This window comes from Cynocephalus volans, chromosome 7 (genome assembly GCF_027409185.1).
Source record: "Cynocephalus volans isolate mCynVol1 chromosome 7, mCynVol1.pri, whole genome shotgun sequence".
Lineage (NCBI taxonomy): Eukaryota > Metazoa > Chordata > Mammalia > Dermoptera > Cynocephalidae > Cynocephalus > Cynocephalus volans.
In genome coordinates, this window is record NC_084466.1 from 98,381,578 (window position 1) to 98,396,938 (window position 15,361).

Genomic DNA, 15,361 nt, shown 5'->3' on the forward strand with positions numbered 1-15,361 from the left:
TTATCTTCCTATTTTCTCTTTTAAAAATGCTAATGCAAAACCATCATCATATGAGGAGCCCATCAAAATGCAGCCAAAATAGCAGAAAATGAAAACTGTTTTAGGTGTGTCAGGTAAATTAATAAAAATGTTATCTTTCTGAACTTTGTGGTATTTGTGCTAGTTCTTTTATTCTTTTGTGTGCTAATTCTTCTAAATTTGCAATTTGTTATGACGTTCTCCTTCTAGCTACATATTTACATTTGTGCTTAAATTTTTGTAATTTATGTTTTTTTTCCTAAAGAGGGCCTCCAAAATTGCATAGCATTAGACATACGAAATCCTGATCTGTCCTTGCTCCTTGGAAGAGGTGACTATTAAGTCATTTTAATGGAGGGGCAAAATTCTAGGAGTAGACTGGGATGATCAGAAGATGGCCCAAACAGATCCAGACACTACTGACCTCTAGACTCAACTAGGGGGCTTCAGAGGTCTCTTAAGGCACAGTAGTTTCCCTAGACCAGACCACATCCTTTGAGCCTCACACAGCCCTGACCTCCAGACCCAGGCTGGATACCTAATGGGTAACCTCTTTTTCCACCTGGGCTAGCATCCAGCCTCATCAGGTGCTTCTCGCAGGTGGAGTGGGCCCTACGGAAGTCCTTCGTATAGTTCATCAAATACAGAGTTGCAGCACCGTGCCTTCTAGGCATGTCGTAGAACTGCCCTTCACTCCCTTTGAAGCTAGGCATAGCCATGTGTATCAGTCTATTTCTGTTGCTTCTAACAAAATACACAGAACTGGGTGATTTATAAGAAAAGGAAATGTATTGCTTACAGTTTCAGAGGCTCAAAGTCCAAAGTCCAGGGAACACGTCTGGTGAAGGCCTTCTTTGGTGATGGCTTCGGTGATGGGAAAGTATCATGTTGTGAAAATGGCTGAGCAGAGAGACTAACCTCCTCATGCACTCTCCTTTTAAAGCCCTCCAAACCACGCCCACGACCACCATTTCTAATCTATTCACTGTGACATGGCCCTGCAATCCAATCACCTCTTCAAGGCCCCACCTATCAATTACCGTGATAGGATTTCTCACCCTCCACAGTTACAGTGGGGATTTAAGCTCCAGTGAGGTTGCGGGGGGAGCATCTAGTCTACAGCACCATGTGAGCTAAAACTTAAGAGCTGGTGCTAACCCACCACATTCCCATCCCACTTTTGCAGTGATTGTGGAAACATAGAAGAGATGAAGCCTTCACCAGCCTAGGCTCCCGTGTGACTAATATAGATAGAGTCCCCCTGTCAACCTGTATTAGACATGTTGTAAGAGAGAGAAAGAAACTTTTGCTGTGTTGAGTCACTGAGATTGGGGGGTTACTCATCACTGCAGTATAACCTACTCTGACAAACAGAGGCATCAAAAGAAGAGTTGAGGCTGCTTCAGCCCAACATGGGGCCCCAGACTACTTGCAGGTTCATCTATTCATAGTCAACCCCCAGAAAACCTGGCTCATGAGTCAAAGCACACCTCACTGGGGCAAAAAAGAGCTCACAGGGGAATCAAATTTCCTACAGGAAGATGGCAAAGCATTTTCACTTTCACCAGGGCTATTGCCATATTTAATACTTTCTCTCTTAACCCTCCCATACCCAACATATAATGGTAGGGATAGGATAACTATACTAAACACTTATGTTCAAAAGAGGGAAAGCAGAAGGAGGCACATAGCAGTAACTGGCCCACGGGAATTCTTCAATCCAGTAGGGCACATGTTGCTGTTCCTGGATCATAGCCCAAGTCCTGTTCCCTGGAATTGATTCTCTATAGCTCTTGCCTCAGAAAGCTGAGCTCTTATATTTGAAATATGACTTAACTTTTTTTTTTTTATTAGATATGTTCATGTTTGAAGTGGAGTAGCCTTTTTAGTCTGATTCCTACCCATTAGTAGTTAGGAGGAATATGTGACCTCTTTTCATTTTGAATTGTCTCTGTCCTTTTCAGTTCAAGTCAGTAGTGCTATTGCCAATACAAGTCTATTAAAAAGTTTTTAAGGTTCCCAACAATCTTATCATTCCGTTAGACAAAAATTACACCCATAATCTTTTTTTTAAAGATTTTTTAATCTTTTTAAAGGTTTTTTCTCTACCTTGGGCTAAGAGTCAGGGTGCTGCAGAACAATGTCCTTCAGATTTTTTAACAGCCCTCTTGTCTGACAAAGTTGGTCTAAGAGTCATATCATGAAGAACCTCAGAAGCCTTATTGTTTACCTGGAAGTATCTATGAGACAGAGACGTAAATCCTCTTAAGATTATAACAAAGAGTCTTATAGCTTCACCCTTGACTTGATCTTTACCACAAAACCATTAAGAAATGGTTTCTTACTTTGAGAAAGTAAATTCTGTCCCAGACCCTCTATATTTCCTCTAAATTCTGCTCAAAAGCTGAACTGCTCATTTTTTAGGTCATTGTTTTCTCTCTTCTCAATGTGATCACAGGCCTCTAGAAGCTTAGCTACCGTTAACCACCATTTCTCTCATCCAGGTTACTGAAGAGACAGCGTTCCTAACTGTTCTTGAGTCTTTTGTCCAATAACAATTTCTTTGCTGTCTTTTTAAAAAACTTCTTATTGAAATATACATACAAAACAGTGCATAATTTATAGGGGTACAGCTTGAAGAGTTTTCACAAACTGACAGACCCACATACCCAATACACAGATCAAGACACAGAACATTACCAGAAATCCACTCAGCCTGTTTCTGTCACTAATTCCCCAATGGTAATAATCTTCTTGTGCCCCTCTACAATCACCCCTCCCTCCCACAACTACAGCCTCTTACAATCACTCATCTTTTCTCTCCCTATAGTTTTGCGGTTTTCAGAATGTTATATAAAATGAGTAATTCAGGGTGTAGCCTTTTGAGTCTGGCTGCTCTCCTTAGCATAATGCTTTTGAGATTCATGCATGTTGTTGAAGGTGTCAGTCATTCATTCCTTTATATTGCTGAGTAGTATTACAGTGAATGAAAGTACCACAATTTGTTTATTCATCTACCTGTTGATGGGCATTAGGATCATTTCCAAGTATAGCTGCCATAAGCATTAGCACATAGATTTTTGCATAAACATGTTTTCATTTCCCTTGAAGCAGGATTGCTGATCCATAAGGTAAGTGTATGTCTTACTTCATAAGAGATTACAATCAATAGAGTGAAAAGACATCCTACAGAACAGGAGAAAATATTTGCAAAAATGCATGTGACAGGAGATTAATATCCAGAATATACAAAGAGCTCAGACAACTTCACAGCAAAAAACAAATAACCCAATTTAAAAATGGGCAAAAGAGCTGAATAGACATTTCTCAAAGGAAGACATACAAATGGCCAACAGGCATATGAAAAAATGCTCAGCATCACTAATTATCAGGGAAATGCAAATCAAAACCACTCTGAGATACCACCTCACCCCAATCAGACTGGCTATTATAAAAAAGAGATTAACAAATGCTGACGAGGAAGTGGAGAGAGAGGAACCTTCCTGCACTGTTGGTGGGACTGTAAATTAGTACAGCCATTATGGAGAACGGTGCAGAGGTTACTTAAACAACTACAGATAGAACTTCCATATGGTCCAGTAATCCCACTCCTGGGGATATATCTAGAGGATTGGAAAACATCAGGTTGAGGGTATACCTGCACTCCCATGTTTATTGCAGCTCTATTTACAATAGCTAGGCAATGGAACCAACCTAAATGTCCATCGATGGATGACTGGATAAGGAAATTGTGCTATATCTACACAATGGAATACTTCTCAGTCATAAAAAAGAATAATGAAATTCTACCATTTGCAACAACATGGATGAGTCTGGAGAAAATTGTCCTAAGTGAAACAACCCAGGTACAGAAAGAGAAATACCACATGTTCTCACTCATAACTGGGAGCTGAATCCATAAATAAACAAATGAACAATAAAGAGAGACAGAAAGAAAGAAAGAAAGAAAAATCACAGTAATAAATTGAACTTTTAGAAAACGAGAGGTGGAAAATGGGAGGGGAGGGGAGGGGGGGGCTAATGAGGAATTGGTCAACAGACACAAAGAATGATTGCGTATTGTAATGATGAATAAGCCAACTATCCTGACCTAACCACCACACAGTCCACACAATTATTGAAAATCAATATTGTATCCCACATGTATGTATAATAAAAAATTTTTTAAAAGAAATTACCAAATTGTTTTTCAAAGTGGCTGAACCTTTTCGTATGTCCATGAGCAATGCATGAGAGTTCCAGCGACGCCTGGTCCTCATCAGCACATAGTATTGTCAGACGGTCTTTTTTTAGGTCATTCTAGAGGTGCGTAGTGGTCTGTCGTTGCAATGTTAATTGCCATTTCCTCAGTGATCACAAGCCTGTGGGAAGGGAGCATCTCTCCACGTATTCCTTATACTCTACCCGTTCTCTCAGAGGTGACTACTACTTTGCACCTAGTGCTAGGTCTGCGGGTCTGCCGTGGGCAGGTGAGGGGGTGGGCTCTCTGTTGTCCTGGGCGGTAGGGCCTCTTCAGCCTTCCTGCCCGTCCTCCACATGGTGGCCATCCAAGGCAGGTCTTGTGCAGCAAGGTTTACCACTCTTCCCCAGAGGTAGCTGAACTCTTAATGGTCTTGGTATAGGAAGCTGGACCCAAAAGGGTTTCCTGTAGCTCCCCCAGGGCCAGAGGGGTTTTTCTCCTACCAGAAATGAAGCCACAATGTGTTTGTACCTTGGAGTGACAGGGTTTGTTGGCCTCTCCTCATGGCTTAGGGCCTTGGTCCTCCGAGCCAAAGGTCTGGACAGGTCTGTGCTCTTCCCACCTCTCTCTTTCTCTCCTCTCTCATCCCTCCCCCAGTCTTACTCAGGAGCAAGGTGAGGGTCCATAGATAAAAGCTTGTTAGTGTGTGCAAACTCTCGCTGTGTCTGCCCCACTTCTCTTTCTAGACTGACAGGCCAGCCCATACCTGACTCCAGCAATTTGTTAAAATTGATTTTAACAAAATTGATTTTCTGGAGGCTGCCCTTTCCTCCTGAGCGCTGCCTGAGCCAGTCTCCCTCCAATCCTGTCTCTCCCGGGAGGGACCTGCCCCCCTCGGAATTCAGGCTGCTTGGTTGCCCTGTGACCTCAGCTCCATGGTGAGCTCAGGGAAAGTGATGATTTTGTAGAATATGCAGTCTTTTCTCACTGTTGGTGTGGAAGCAGTGCTCTTTCCTGCTTTCTATAGCCTAAGCGGAAGGGGAAATCTTCCTTGCTGTCCTAAATTCTTCCTTCCAACTTTTCCCACCACCCACTCCCAGCCTAATGCTACATGTTTTAAGTTGTTTTTATGGCAGTATTCCACTTCTAGGCATTGATTTTTATTCCTGCTATCTATTACTGTAGAAAAAAAACCCCAACGTTTAACAAAAATTATTATTTCTCACGGTTCTGTGAGTTGACTGGTCTCACCTGGCGTGTCATGTGGGACTGCAATCAAGTCTGCTGGGGTTGAAGTCATTTTGAAGTTCTAGACATCCAAGAATGCTCATTCATGTGGCTGGTGGATGATTAGCAGAAGCCCAGGGCTTGTTCTGACTGAGTCTTGGAAGTTACATGGTGACATTTCTAATACACTCAGTTGATCATACAGGGCCAGCCCAGATTCACATAGGTGTAAATATTGGGAGTTAAGCTTCATCACGGGACTATCTTTGGAGACTAGCTAATTTCCTGCTTACACTACATACAAAAGGGGACCTTTCACATTTAGGTCTTAAATCTATCTAACTACAGTATAAAGTTAACCGAAGAAAGGGAAGAATATTTTTGTGTGAGGGATGAGAGAGGAGTTATCAAATAAATCTTAAAGAGCACAAAATTATAAGGCAGAGAAAAAAAAAAGAAATTTGACTACACCAAAATATAGGATTTCTGCCCACAAAGGACATCGTGGAAGGAATTAGTATATGGCAGAATGGGAGAATGTATTTGCAATATCTGAAACTGACAAGCAATTAATGGCTAGATATAAACACTTGCAAATCAGCTAAAAAAAGAGAGCACTGTAATTCCCCCCAAAAATTGGCAAAGGATATTAAAAAGCAATTTACAAACAGTAAGCCCCAAATATTAACAAGCATATGAACAGATACTCAAAATCATTAGTAAGCAGAATAAGTGCAGAATGAAACAGTGAGCTCTTATTTTATAGCTACTAATGCGACAAAAAATAAGAAGCTAGAGAATGCCAAGTATGAGTATGTATGTGCAAGGTACACACACCTCACACGAGCAGGTGAGAATGAGGACTACTGTAGCCATTCTGGACAATATCCAGAACTATTTTGAGATATACACCCTTAATGGGAATTGCTGGATTTATAGGGAATGCGTACATTTAAATTGTCTAAGAAACTTCTCACAGGCCGGGGAGGAGATGTTCATTGCAGCATCATTCTTTGTTGTTTGGCTGTGTGTGTGTGTGAGTGTGTGTGTGTGTGTGTGTGAGTGTGTGTGTGTGTGTGTGTGAGTGTGTGAGTGTGTGTGTGTGAGTGTGTGTGTGTGTGTGTGTGTGTGTGTGTGCGCGCGCGCGCGCTCATGTGCTTGGGAGGTGGTGGTAGTGATGGTGGTGGTGTGAGGTGAAGGCATCCTGAGTGTCCATCCCCAATAGAACAATAAACCATGGTGGATTCTCATCATGGAATACCAAGCAGCAGTTAGAAGCTACAGATTAAGTAAACATATGGCTACATGGGTTGATTTTAATTTTCCAGTAAGAATTTTGTTTTGTAAGAAACAGAACAAGAAATGTAATACAATACCATTTACGTAAATTAAAAAATACATATAGGGCTGGCCAGTTAGCTCAGTTTGTTAGAGAGTGGTTCTGGTCAAAAAATACATACAGATGAGGGCCGGCCCGTGGCTCACTTGGGAGAGTGTGGTGCTGATGACACCAAGGCCACGGGTTCGGATCCCCTTATAGGGATGGCCGGTTAGCTCACTTGGGAGAGCGTGGTGCTGACAACACCAAGGCAAGGGTTAAGATCCCTTTACTGGTCATCTTTAAAAAAAAAAAAAATACAGACAGACGAAATGACACAATTTTGCAAGAACATGTACAAACAAAAATGCACATTAACATATTAGAGAGGTTGCTATTGTGGGGAGAAGAGTAAAAGTGGAATACAGGAATAAATGTTAATAGAAAAAAATTTTTGAGATGTTAGAAGATTTATATTACCTGACTCAGACTTATTATAAAGCTACAGTAATCAAGACAGTGTGGTATTAGTGTCAAGATGGATAAATAGATCAAGGGAACAAAAGAGAGCCAGAAATAAACAAGACACATATACAGCCAATTGATTTTTTACAAAGGTGCAAAGGTAATTCAGTGGAGAAAGGAATAACTGAATATCCACATGCAAAAAGTGAATTTGGATCCATAACCTGAAGCATACCAAAAAAATTAACTCAAAATATATCATAGACCTAAATGTAAAACCCAAAACTATAAAACATAGGAGAAAGTCTTTGTGATCTTGGGTTGGGCAAAGATTTCTTATTTACAACATCAAAGTAGTAATCCATAAAAGACACATTTGATACATAGTATTTCATCAACATTAAGAACCTGTGTTCTTTGAAAGACGGTGGAAAAGAATGCAGAGACAATATCTGCAAATCATACATCTGATAATGTTCGTGCATCCCAGTTAAGAAATCGTCAAAACTCAATAAGAAAACAAGCAACCCATTTCTTTAAAAATGAAATTCAAACAGGCAATTCACTAGAGACTTACCTATGGCAAATAAGCACATGAAAAGATATTCAATATCATCAATCATTAAGGAAACTCAAAACCACAATGAGATACCACTACACCAACTAGAATGACCAAAATTTAAAAGACCGACTATACCAAGTGGTGGCGAGGATGTAGAACTGGAACAGTCACACGCCTCTGGTAGGGATGTAAAATGACACAACCACCCTGGAGAGCAGTGTGGCAGTTTCTTAATAATTTACAAACATAGACCTACCATATGACACAGACATTCCATTCCTAAGTATTTACCCAAGGAAAGTGAAAGCATATGTCCATACAAAGACCTGTACAGGAGTGTTCACAGCAGCTTTATTTGTAATTGACAAAACCGGAAACAACCCAAATGTCCATCCACAGTGAATTGCTAAACTAACTGTGGTCCAGCCATACGACGTAACACTATAAAATAAATACATTTTACTTAGCTATAGAAAAGAAGAAACTACTGATACATGCAACAATATGGCTGAACCTCAAAATAATTATGCTGAGTACTGTATATATACTGCATGGTTGCATTTACATAAAACTCTAGAAAGCAAACCCCTCTACAGTGACTGAAAGCCCATCAGTGATTGCCTGGTAGGGGGGCTTCGGGAGGGAGGGATTACTAAAGGGCACGAGGAAACTGTTAGGGATCATGTAAATCACCTTGATCGTGGAGATGGCTGCACTGGGCAAACGTATGTCAAAACTCATCCAACTGTACAGTTTAAATATGTGCAAATTACTGTGTGTCAATTATATCTGAACAAAACGTTTTTTAAAAAGAAAAGGTCGCGTCACCTCGCGCCCAGAATCCCCAAGCTGGTAAGCGGCAGGGCACGATTCAAGCAGACGCGAGCCTTGGGGTCCCGCCCCGCTCGCCCGGGCCCCGGTAACGAGCACGGAGGGCGGCTCCGCGCGGCGCGGCGCTGGAAGGGAGCGGGGCCGAGCGCCGGGGCCGCGGCGCGGAGTCAATCATTACCCGGTGGGCGGCCCGCGCTCTCCCCGCCCTGCCGCCGCCCGACGCGCTCGCCCCGCCCCCCCGCCGCCCGACGCGCTCGCCCCGCCCCGCCGCCGCCGCCCGCCGCGCTCGCCCGCCGCCGCCGCGCTGCGCCCCGACATGGTGAGCCATCGGGGCCGCGGGCCGCGTGGGGACTGCGAGTGGGTGGAGGAGGGTCCCTCAAACCCCCTGCGGAGAGAGTCGGCGTCTCCGCCCCGCTCACACCCGCCGGTGGTGCCCGAGGGAAAGCCGAGGGGCGGTGGCGAGTCCGGGTTCCGGCGGGGCGGGAGTCCCGGCCACTGCCCGCTCCGCCACCCGTGCTGGGGGCGGCGCTTAAGACATGCCCCAGCGACGGCTGGGGGCAGGACGATCGTAGGGGGCCGGCAGAACTTGTCCCCTTAATAGCACGGTTCTGTTCTATAATTGGGGGCGAGTGGGGTGAGAGCGAGGGGGACGCTGACTTCGTGTGTTCCTGCGCGCGCCAGTTCACTGCCCCTTCTCGCTGGCACCTGTGGGTACAGTGTCTGGCTGGGGCTAAGTCCTTTCTGCACCCCTGTGCTGCCCGTGGCCTCAGAGCCAGCCCTTGCGCCTAGTTTGAGGCCCGGGCCCAGCAGTGTTTACATGACGGCAGGATTATCCCTTCTCTCCCGGGGGGGAATTCAGAGCCTTTGCTCAGCTGTGCTTTCTAGGAGCGCTGAACCCTGGCTTGACCAAACAGCTCGTTTCTGGCCTAGATGCATTAGGAGCAGTCAGGACTGGGAGGGCGTTTGGCGAGGCTGTGGCTTGGGGGAGGGAGCGGTGAGCAGGGCTGATTGCGAGGGGTGCTGGGGCAGGCTTGGGTAATAAGTAACCCCTCTGCACACTCACCCAGAGACAGAGGCCAGTCTAGGCCTGACCCGTGATTTATCAAGCAAACACGGCCCCTTTCCCCTCTGACCCCAGAGCTCAGAGAGTCTGTCAGTTCAGCCCCAGGCAGTGCGATTTGGGAGGTTCCAGAAGATCACAGAGAAAGGGGAGCCTCCCAGGAGCTCAGCTGTACCTACCTGGCCCTTTCAGAGCCACAGAGGTAAACACTGGGTTTTGATGCCTTGGCTGACGTCTGGTTGCCTGGATACGTGGACCAGGCTTATCAGCCACTGCAGAAGGGCCAGCTGTGTGAGAGACCTCTCCATTGGTGGATGATGCAGATCTCTGCTGCCATCTCTGTAGCCATCAGAGCAGAGGGAAAGAGAGGAACCAAGTCCCATCAGTACAGAGACAAACCGCATTTTCAGAAGGGAGAAGAAGAGGGACTTAGAGCACTGCAATGCTTCACCTGTCTCGTGCTGCAAGGCCCAACAAGCCCACCTGCTTGTAGGAAGTATTTTTTAAATGCAGATGACATTTGTTCAGTAACAATGAGTTTACTGAACTGTCCCATTGGCTCCTCACAATGATCTGTGAGGTAAAGGTTCTTGTCCCCTTTTACCCATGAAGCCAAGAGAGGTGAGTGCCACACGGCCACCTGGCTGGCAAATGGCAGAACCAGGGCTTGAACAAGCCCTGCCAACTCAACCCAGGGTGTCCAGTCTGCAGGCTGCCTCATAAAAGCTAAATTAATCTTCTTCACATTCTCCCCCAAGACCTTATTGATTGTTTTCAATTCAGCACTATCAGTTTCTGCCCTTGGGTGGTTCTGTTTTAGCACCCTAGGTTCTGGGATCCCTTACCACTTTAGACCTGTTTGCTTCTTCCTAAGAGGTAGAACTGACCCTTGCTTCCTTGTGTTTTCTGAGGTTCCACCCAATCCCCAAATTGTGCCATTTTGGGCTGCCTTGAGGGCACTTTGCACAGTAGGTAAATAGGTTGGGGCACTGGGTTTGCCAGCCACCCTTGGCCAAGTTACTTCCACTTTTGGGACTGAGCTCTGTAGCTCTGGCTTTCCAAGCTGCTAGAGAGAAAAGAAGATGGAAAATCTGAGGACCTTGGCCTGGCAGCTCAGGACCAGAGGCTGAATGGGAGTGTGACTGAGTACCTAACAGAGGTAGTGCCAGTGATTGTCAACTGCACTGTGGCTAAGAATCGCCTGCAAATTTGTTTTAAATGCTAGTCCCTTCACCAGGCCCCCGGGATGCTGACACACAGACCATACTTTGAGAATGCTGCCTGTGCTGTCACTGACTCGGGGTGGGGGTCAGAGATGAGTGGACAAGTCATTTCCTCTCTCTAGGCCTGTTTCCTCTTTAGTATATCTGAAAGTTATGGTGGGGCATGGGGGTGGATAGGATAAAGTAGGTAATAGAAAAAGCAAGGTCAGACAGTTGGGGGTACTCTTTTCTTGAAAGGTTGTGTCATACATTGGCACTTGAGCTTGATTCTGTTTTTACGCCATCATCAACACAATGGATCTTAGTGGTGGAGGGGCGTTGCCTTTAAGGCTTTGGGGGCAGGGGTGGGGGAGGAGTGGTTCTCGGTCCCAGTGATATGCATTACACTTCCTTTGGAATTTTCTTTCTCTGAATGAAGCGTAAAACTCACCTGAGAACTTGTCAGTGAACAAGCCCAGACCCCACCTCCTGGGCAGGGCGCCACCCTTGAGAGCTCCCAGTCTACTGCTTAAAGACCCAGTGCCCTTTGATTGGTCACCGCGTCCAGAGCAACCAGTGGAGGCTGGTTAAATTCCTCCAAAGATGTGGGGCCCTCTCTTTTGACCTGTAAAAAGCAATGCCTTTGGGCCTGTTTTTTTCCTCTTCTAGGCTGGCAAAGCACACAGGCTAAGTGCGGAGGAGAGGGAACAGCTGCTGCCTAACCTGAGGGCTGTGGGGTGGAACGAGCTAGAGGGCCGCGATGCCATCTTCAAGCAGTTCCATTTCAAAGACTTCAATAGGGTATGGCACCAGAGTGGGGCAGTTTTCTGAGGCTGGGGCTGATGGGATCAGACTCCAGAGCTTGTCTCCTGTAAAGTCCTGTTAGCCAAGACTGACTCTCAGACACTACACTAATTCAGCTTATTTGGACACTGTGCCAGTGGGGAAATTAATTTCCCTGAATAACAGGGAAAGTGTCATCCTTGGGGATTGGAGAATAGGAAGATGGGTCTTGAGCTCTCCCTACCTGGAACTTTTAGAAACAAATCCTCAGAGGAGATAGTTTAAGTAAAAAACAGATGGACATCTGAAGATATTTTAAGATAGCCAAAAGATTGGCCAAGACTATAAACCTCTTGTTTCCACCTTGTTAATGATCCTAGTAACAAGACTTTGTTCCTCTGCAGAAACAACCTCTAACTCACAGCCCAGAGCCAGTGGCAAAATGTCAAGGGGGAAATGATTAAAGTTAGAGGGATTTCCCTGTAGGAAGCTAGTCCATCCTCTTACGTCTACCGTCTAGGCCTTACACTGGCCATAAAAAGGTGCCCAGGAGTCCTTTCTCTCAGAACACTAACCTAGGTCTCACTTCACTTAAATAGGCTTTCGGGTTCATGACAAGAGTGGCCCTGCAGGCTGAGAAACTGGACCACCATCCTGAATGGTTTAACGTGTACAACAAGGTGAGTGATGTCGTGTGCCTCTATTGTGCTCTGCCCCCATCTGAATTCTGCAAACTCCAACTCATTCTGAAGGCCTCTGCCTTGGACTTAACTGCGGGCCCTGCTCACCCACAGGATGATTGTGCACCCATTCTGTTCCATCCATCTCCTTCCTAGAATTAACAAACATCCCTGGGAAATAGTTAGTCTCACTACAAATTAAAGAAATGTAAATTAAACACTTGTGAGATACTTGTGGTTAAAACAGACATTAAGAAGGCAAATCCCAAGAAAGGAGTGGCTGTGGGAATCAAGCACACTTATTCATTGTTAATAAAGCTCTAAATGGCTTTAATCTTTCTGGAAGTATGGAAGAATGAAAAAATGATAAACTAGGACTAAGATACCCATGCAGAGCAAACAGACCAGACTGTCTGCTTAATGAATCGAAACAGTCATTAAATGCCTACCCTGTGCCAAGACCTCTGCTGGACTCTGTTTACAGAAACACTAAGGGTGGAAGAGGCTATCTGTAAATGGATAGCATGTAGGAGTTGGCATTGTTTTTTGGTTTTGTCTTTAGTTTTTAGGTTGCTCTTGATATTTGGATGTTATATTTTTATCCTATAGCTGAAGTCACCGTTATTTTTGAAAAACATCAAAGGGAAGATGTAGGAGAAGACAGTTCTGCACTGTTGTTATAGATGTGTCAGGAAAATAGTCCCCAGGAGAGACTGTAGGGACTGGCTACTCTTCTGGAGCTTCATGGGGCTGAGCCCAATGGCTGGTGACTCTCTCCTGCTCTTAAGTGAAGTCAGTGGAATCAGCTGGCCCTGAATTTCTGGTTTTGTTTCAGGTCCAAATCACCCTGAGCACCCATGAGTGTGCCGGCCTTTCAGAACGGGACATAAACCTGGCCAGCTTCATCGAACAAGTAGCAGTGTCCATGACATAGACCCGGCCCTTCCTTCCTCCTTCACTTCCTCTGGGGAAAGAGGTGACTGAACTGGGAATCCGGGGAGGGAAGTGGTGAGTCCTTGGCCTCGAGAGTCTGATGCCTTCATGTAGGGGTGAGTCCTTGCTACGGAAAGATGCCAGTGTCACTGCCAGCACTAGAAATTTAGACCTTTTCGCATGCCACTGTCTACATCCTCGTGGTTGTGTTGTTACACTGATTTGAGTAAGCTCTCTCCTTTCTTTGTGACTTCTAAGCAACAGTAATGATTTTTTCTCCAGGTTGTATCTTCCTCCCTTCCCAAGAAACTGTGATAGACAGTGAAATAAAGTCTTAGAACCCAGGACCCTAAAGTAATCCCCATCCTATGTGATGGAAACACATGTGCTTTTATGCCTCAAATAAAACTATTGTATCACTTGGTCTCTGGCTCTAGAATTTTCTTTTCCGTGGCTCAATCCAAATTCAACCAATAGGCATTTAAATGAAAGCACTTACTCGGTGCAAGACACTGTTCACTGTACTGGGGAAAGGAAGGGACCAGACCAACCTGCCTTCAGTTTTATCATCTAGGGGAATGAAACAGGATGAACTAAGTTAATGCTAGATGGCAGGATAAGAAATTAGCTAAGGGAACATAAAGAAGTGATTAATGGTGACAACAGCAAATCTGGAGGCTTTCATTTGAGTTATGCCTCAAAAACCTGAGTAGGATTCTTAAGAGGCAGAGATGGCTGAGGGAACATCATGAACACAGGTAAGTGTGTGTAGGGCATGTGTACTATATGCGTAGTGGGATCTAGATCTAGAAAGGCAGTATGGGCAAATTATCTTCCTGGCAGTGATGGCTAATTTTTGTGTCAACTTGACTGGGCCATGGGGTGCCCAGACATTTGGTCAGACATCCTAGGCGTGTCTCTGAGGGTGTTTCTGGATGAGATTAACATTTGAATCAGTAGACTGAATAAAGCAGTGGGCTTCATCCAATCAGTTAAAGACCTATATAGAACAAAAGGGCTGACCCTGTCCCAAATAAGAGGCATCACCTCCTGCCTAACTGCCTTGAGCTGCGAGGTTGGTCTTTACCTGCTTTCAGACTCAAACTGAAATATCCGCTCTTCTTGGGCCTCAAGCCTACAGGCCTCCAGACTGGAACTATACCATCAGCTCTCCTGGGTCTCCAGCTTGCCAACTGCATATCTTGGGACTTGTCAGCCTCCAGAATCACATGAGCCAATTCCTTTTAATAAATCTCTTTCTTTCTCTATGTGTATATTTGTTCTGTTTCTCTGTAGAACCCTGACTAATATACTGGCCTATCCCATTAGATAAGGAGATTCTAATCCTGATGGTTTATGTAGTTTCTTAGAATCTTAGCAAAGGTCTCAAGGGGCTTGTCTGCTTTTACTGTATAAGAGAGAAGACACAAGGCACAGCTTAGGAGTTGACAATTTACCACAAAGCATTTAAAGAGCTGGTTTGTACAGGTCAGTTCCCCAGCCAATAACTCAAGGACGTAATATTCCTATTGATGTGCCATGACTAGAAGAAGGGGACATTGAGAGCAGTGTCATCTCCATGCCAGTGTGAATACCACACAAATATCATTTTACATATGCCATGATAGAGAGATGGGGAAGCCCTTCTCCCAATAATTCTCACCTATGATTCCTAACCTGAAGTACCACCTAGGTACTAAACTGACTTGCAAATGCCAGGGTCACTTGGAGCAGGCATCTAGCAATATCACAAATCAGTCAGCTTGGATGGGTCAGTCCTCCAGGAAGGGCCAGAAAAGAGGCAGAGGTTGTTGGTGGTTGAGAAATAAGCATATTGTTGATAACAGGGATTAGCAGGACCCCTTTCCTATCCTATATACTAAGTAAAGGATTATCAGTACCTATGTTGATAGCAATTTCTCTGCAAAGCTTAACATCAAGATCAAGGAGATTCGGAAAGTGGTCTCCCATCTGCTCCACTTCTGACTTAGAAAAATTTAAGTGTACCTTGATGTGATAACTGAGGATTGGGGGACAGAAGACACCAGACATGGAAGTATGGACTGTGCTGTTATGTTACA

The 15,361-nt window shown here is 44.8% G+C and overlaps 1 protein-coding gene across 2 annotated transcripts; it reads left to right on the forward strand.

Annotated features, from left to right (window-relative positions):
* The first annotated feature begins 8,888 nt into the window (after positions 1 to 8,888).
* PCBD1 (pterin-4 alpha-carbinolamine dehydratase 1) lies at positions 8,889 to 13,704 on the forward strand. 2 transcript variants are annotated; one of them, XM_063103112.1, is made up of 5 exons: positions 8,889 to 8,941; positions 11,554 to 11,685; positions 12,267 to 12,347; positions 13,183 to 13,323; positions 13,563 to 13,704. In XM_063103112.1, exons 1-4 carry the CDS (start codon positions 8,939 to 8,941, stop codon positions 13,279 to 13,281), a joined length of 315 nt encoding a protein of 104 aa, XP_062959182.1. In that variant the 5' UTR covers positions 8,889 to 8,938; the 3' UTR covers positions 13,282 to 13,323; positions 13,563 to 13,704. The 2 variants fall into 2 exon arrangements, with proteins under 2 accessions (XP_062959182.1, XP_062959181.1); XM_063103111.1 differs by having other exon boundaries at positions 13,183 to 13,704.
* The last annotated feature ends 1,657 nt before the right edge of the window (positions 13,705 to 15,361 follow it).